Below are 1,833 nucleotides of genomic sequence, written 5' to 3'. Positions count from 1 at the left end.
AGAGTAAAGTTTTTATATATATATATATATATATAATACATATAATGGCACCGTTCTAGCGGTAAACACTTAAAAAAGAACATGTCAAGCTATGTGCTGTATCAGAAACAACAGAAAAACAGTGTTTTGGGAGTAATATGCTGTGTGTTTACATTAGCAAGCATGCTAACACTCAGAGCTAACCATGGAGCTAACGCTGTAGGCTACTGGAGAGAATATGTGTAACGTAATGTCCTTGTGGTAAACCCTGCGAGACAGAAAGGTTTGAGCTCCACACTGTTTCAGAAATAAAGCTTGGTTAGTGGTTAGGAGCATAACATGGCATTTAATCACCGCAGCGTTTAGCTGAGATCTCCCGGTAGGGGGGGAAGCTGCGTGACGCTACAAAGGGGCGTGGCTAGCAGAATCAGCCTGTTTGCAACAGGGGTATGAGCAGTATGAGGCAAGGCTACAATGGGGGACCTGTTTGGTATTTTAAGCAAAAAACTTCACAGACATGTTTTGTATAGGTATGGCCTACAATATATGTTTCCAATATAACATGATAGGTCCACTTTAAAAAATAAACTATGACCCAATACTTTGTTAAAATGTCAGAGGAAGGGGAGGGGTCTGAGCCGCTGGGATAGACACTGACATCGGCATCATGTTCCCATCAAATCAGATATTTTTAGATCATTGGTTCTGATTTTCGGGGTCAACACAACCCCAAGGATTTGCAAGATATCTTATTAAGTGTGTGGGAATAAGACATTTGGACTTCATTCATGATATAAATTAAAAAAAATTTCTAAAAGTGGCTTTTAAACGTATAGATATTTCATCCGCAAATAATCAAAGAAACATAGCTTGAAAAAATATAACAATGTGTACAGAAATATCAATAAAAAATAATTAAAAACATTTATAATCAGTATTTTATATTTTGTTATTTGTCTCGAATTATTTTAATATTTATTTTGACTTTTATTTATTTTTTATTATAAAAATTATTACTTTTAGTTTCTCTTTATATACGCATTTTTGTCCAGTCCATGCACTGCGAATGGATTTGAATTAAAGTAGGAGACATCTGGTATCCATATTTAAATATTTAGTAAAACATGAAATCAAATCAGTTCAGGTTGAGTTACCTGAGCTCAGGATAGACGTTCTCCATGTACCAGCGGAACGGTTTGCAGTTTAACTTCCTCCGCAGCGTCAGGCGGTCTGTGATGCTGCAACAAGGAAACACAGGGGGATGAAGGGACATTAAATACTAAGAATAACATGAATCTGAAGCGACGGACTCAACTCATTTGGTCGAGAAGAAACTGTTTTATGATTATTTCTGTCGTACTCCACAACCACTGAGTCTATCTTCAACTTCTCTGCTCTTGTGCTTTGATACAAATAAAGTTGAGTCGCATTATGTAGAAGTAAAATGACAATATCTGATTTAATTAACGTTTCAATGGAAAAAGCCAATCATTCTCTCTGACACGGTTTGTTGTGTAATGATGAGCATTGTTAGAACTTGTATTTTAATGTCTGCCTGAGGCAAACATTAAATAATGTATATAAAACACGATATCTGAGGAGAACAAGGAGACAAAATCAAAGAACGTGTCTGAACAATAACCGAACCTGCGCTCTGTACTGAACGCTGAGAGAGGAAGGTCATATTTAAATAGTACCAACCTGCCGAAAGCCTTTCCCTGTGCCGACGGCCGCGCAGAGTAATAGTACTGTTTGTACTCGTCCATCCAAACCTCTGCTGCACGCCGCGTGTTCCTACACACACACACACACACACACACACACACACACACACACACACACACACACACACAC

At 37.8% G+C, this 1,833-nt stretch overlaps 1 protein-coding gene across 1 annotated transcript in view; it reads right to left on the bottom strand.

Moving 5' to 3' along the window:
* Positions 1-1,133: 1,133 nt before the first annotated feature.
* Positions 1,134-1,833, bottom strand: part of LOC104949373 (polypeptide N-acetylgalactosaminyltransferase 16-like) — a gene marked incomplete at its 3' end in the record, with an annotated part of 2,745 nt that continues 2,045 nt past the window's right edge. Inside the window, exons 3-4 of the mRNA XM_010775734.1 lie at positions 1,681-1,773; positions 1,134-1,217 (exon numbers count right to left, since the gene is read on the bottom strand). Coding sequence (XP_010774036.1) covers positions 1,134-1,217; positions 1,681-1,773 — 177 coding nt within the window. The remainder of the gene's footprint in view (positions 1,218-1,680; positions 1,774-1,833) is intronic.

This window comes from Notothenia coriiceps, unplaced genomic scaffold (genome assembly GCF_000735185.1).
Source record: "Notothenia coriiceps isolate Sejong01 unplaced genomic scaffold, NC01 NC01_scaffold00016000, whole genome shotgun sequence".
Lineage (NCBI taxonomy): Eukaryota > Metazoa > Chordata > Actinopteri > Perciformes > Nototheniidae > Notothenia > Notothenia coriiceps.
The sequence above is the reverse complement of the archived record's forward strand: the minus strand, read 5'-3'. Positions and strand labels throughout refer to the sequence as shown.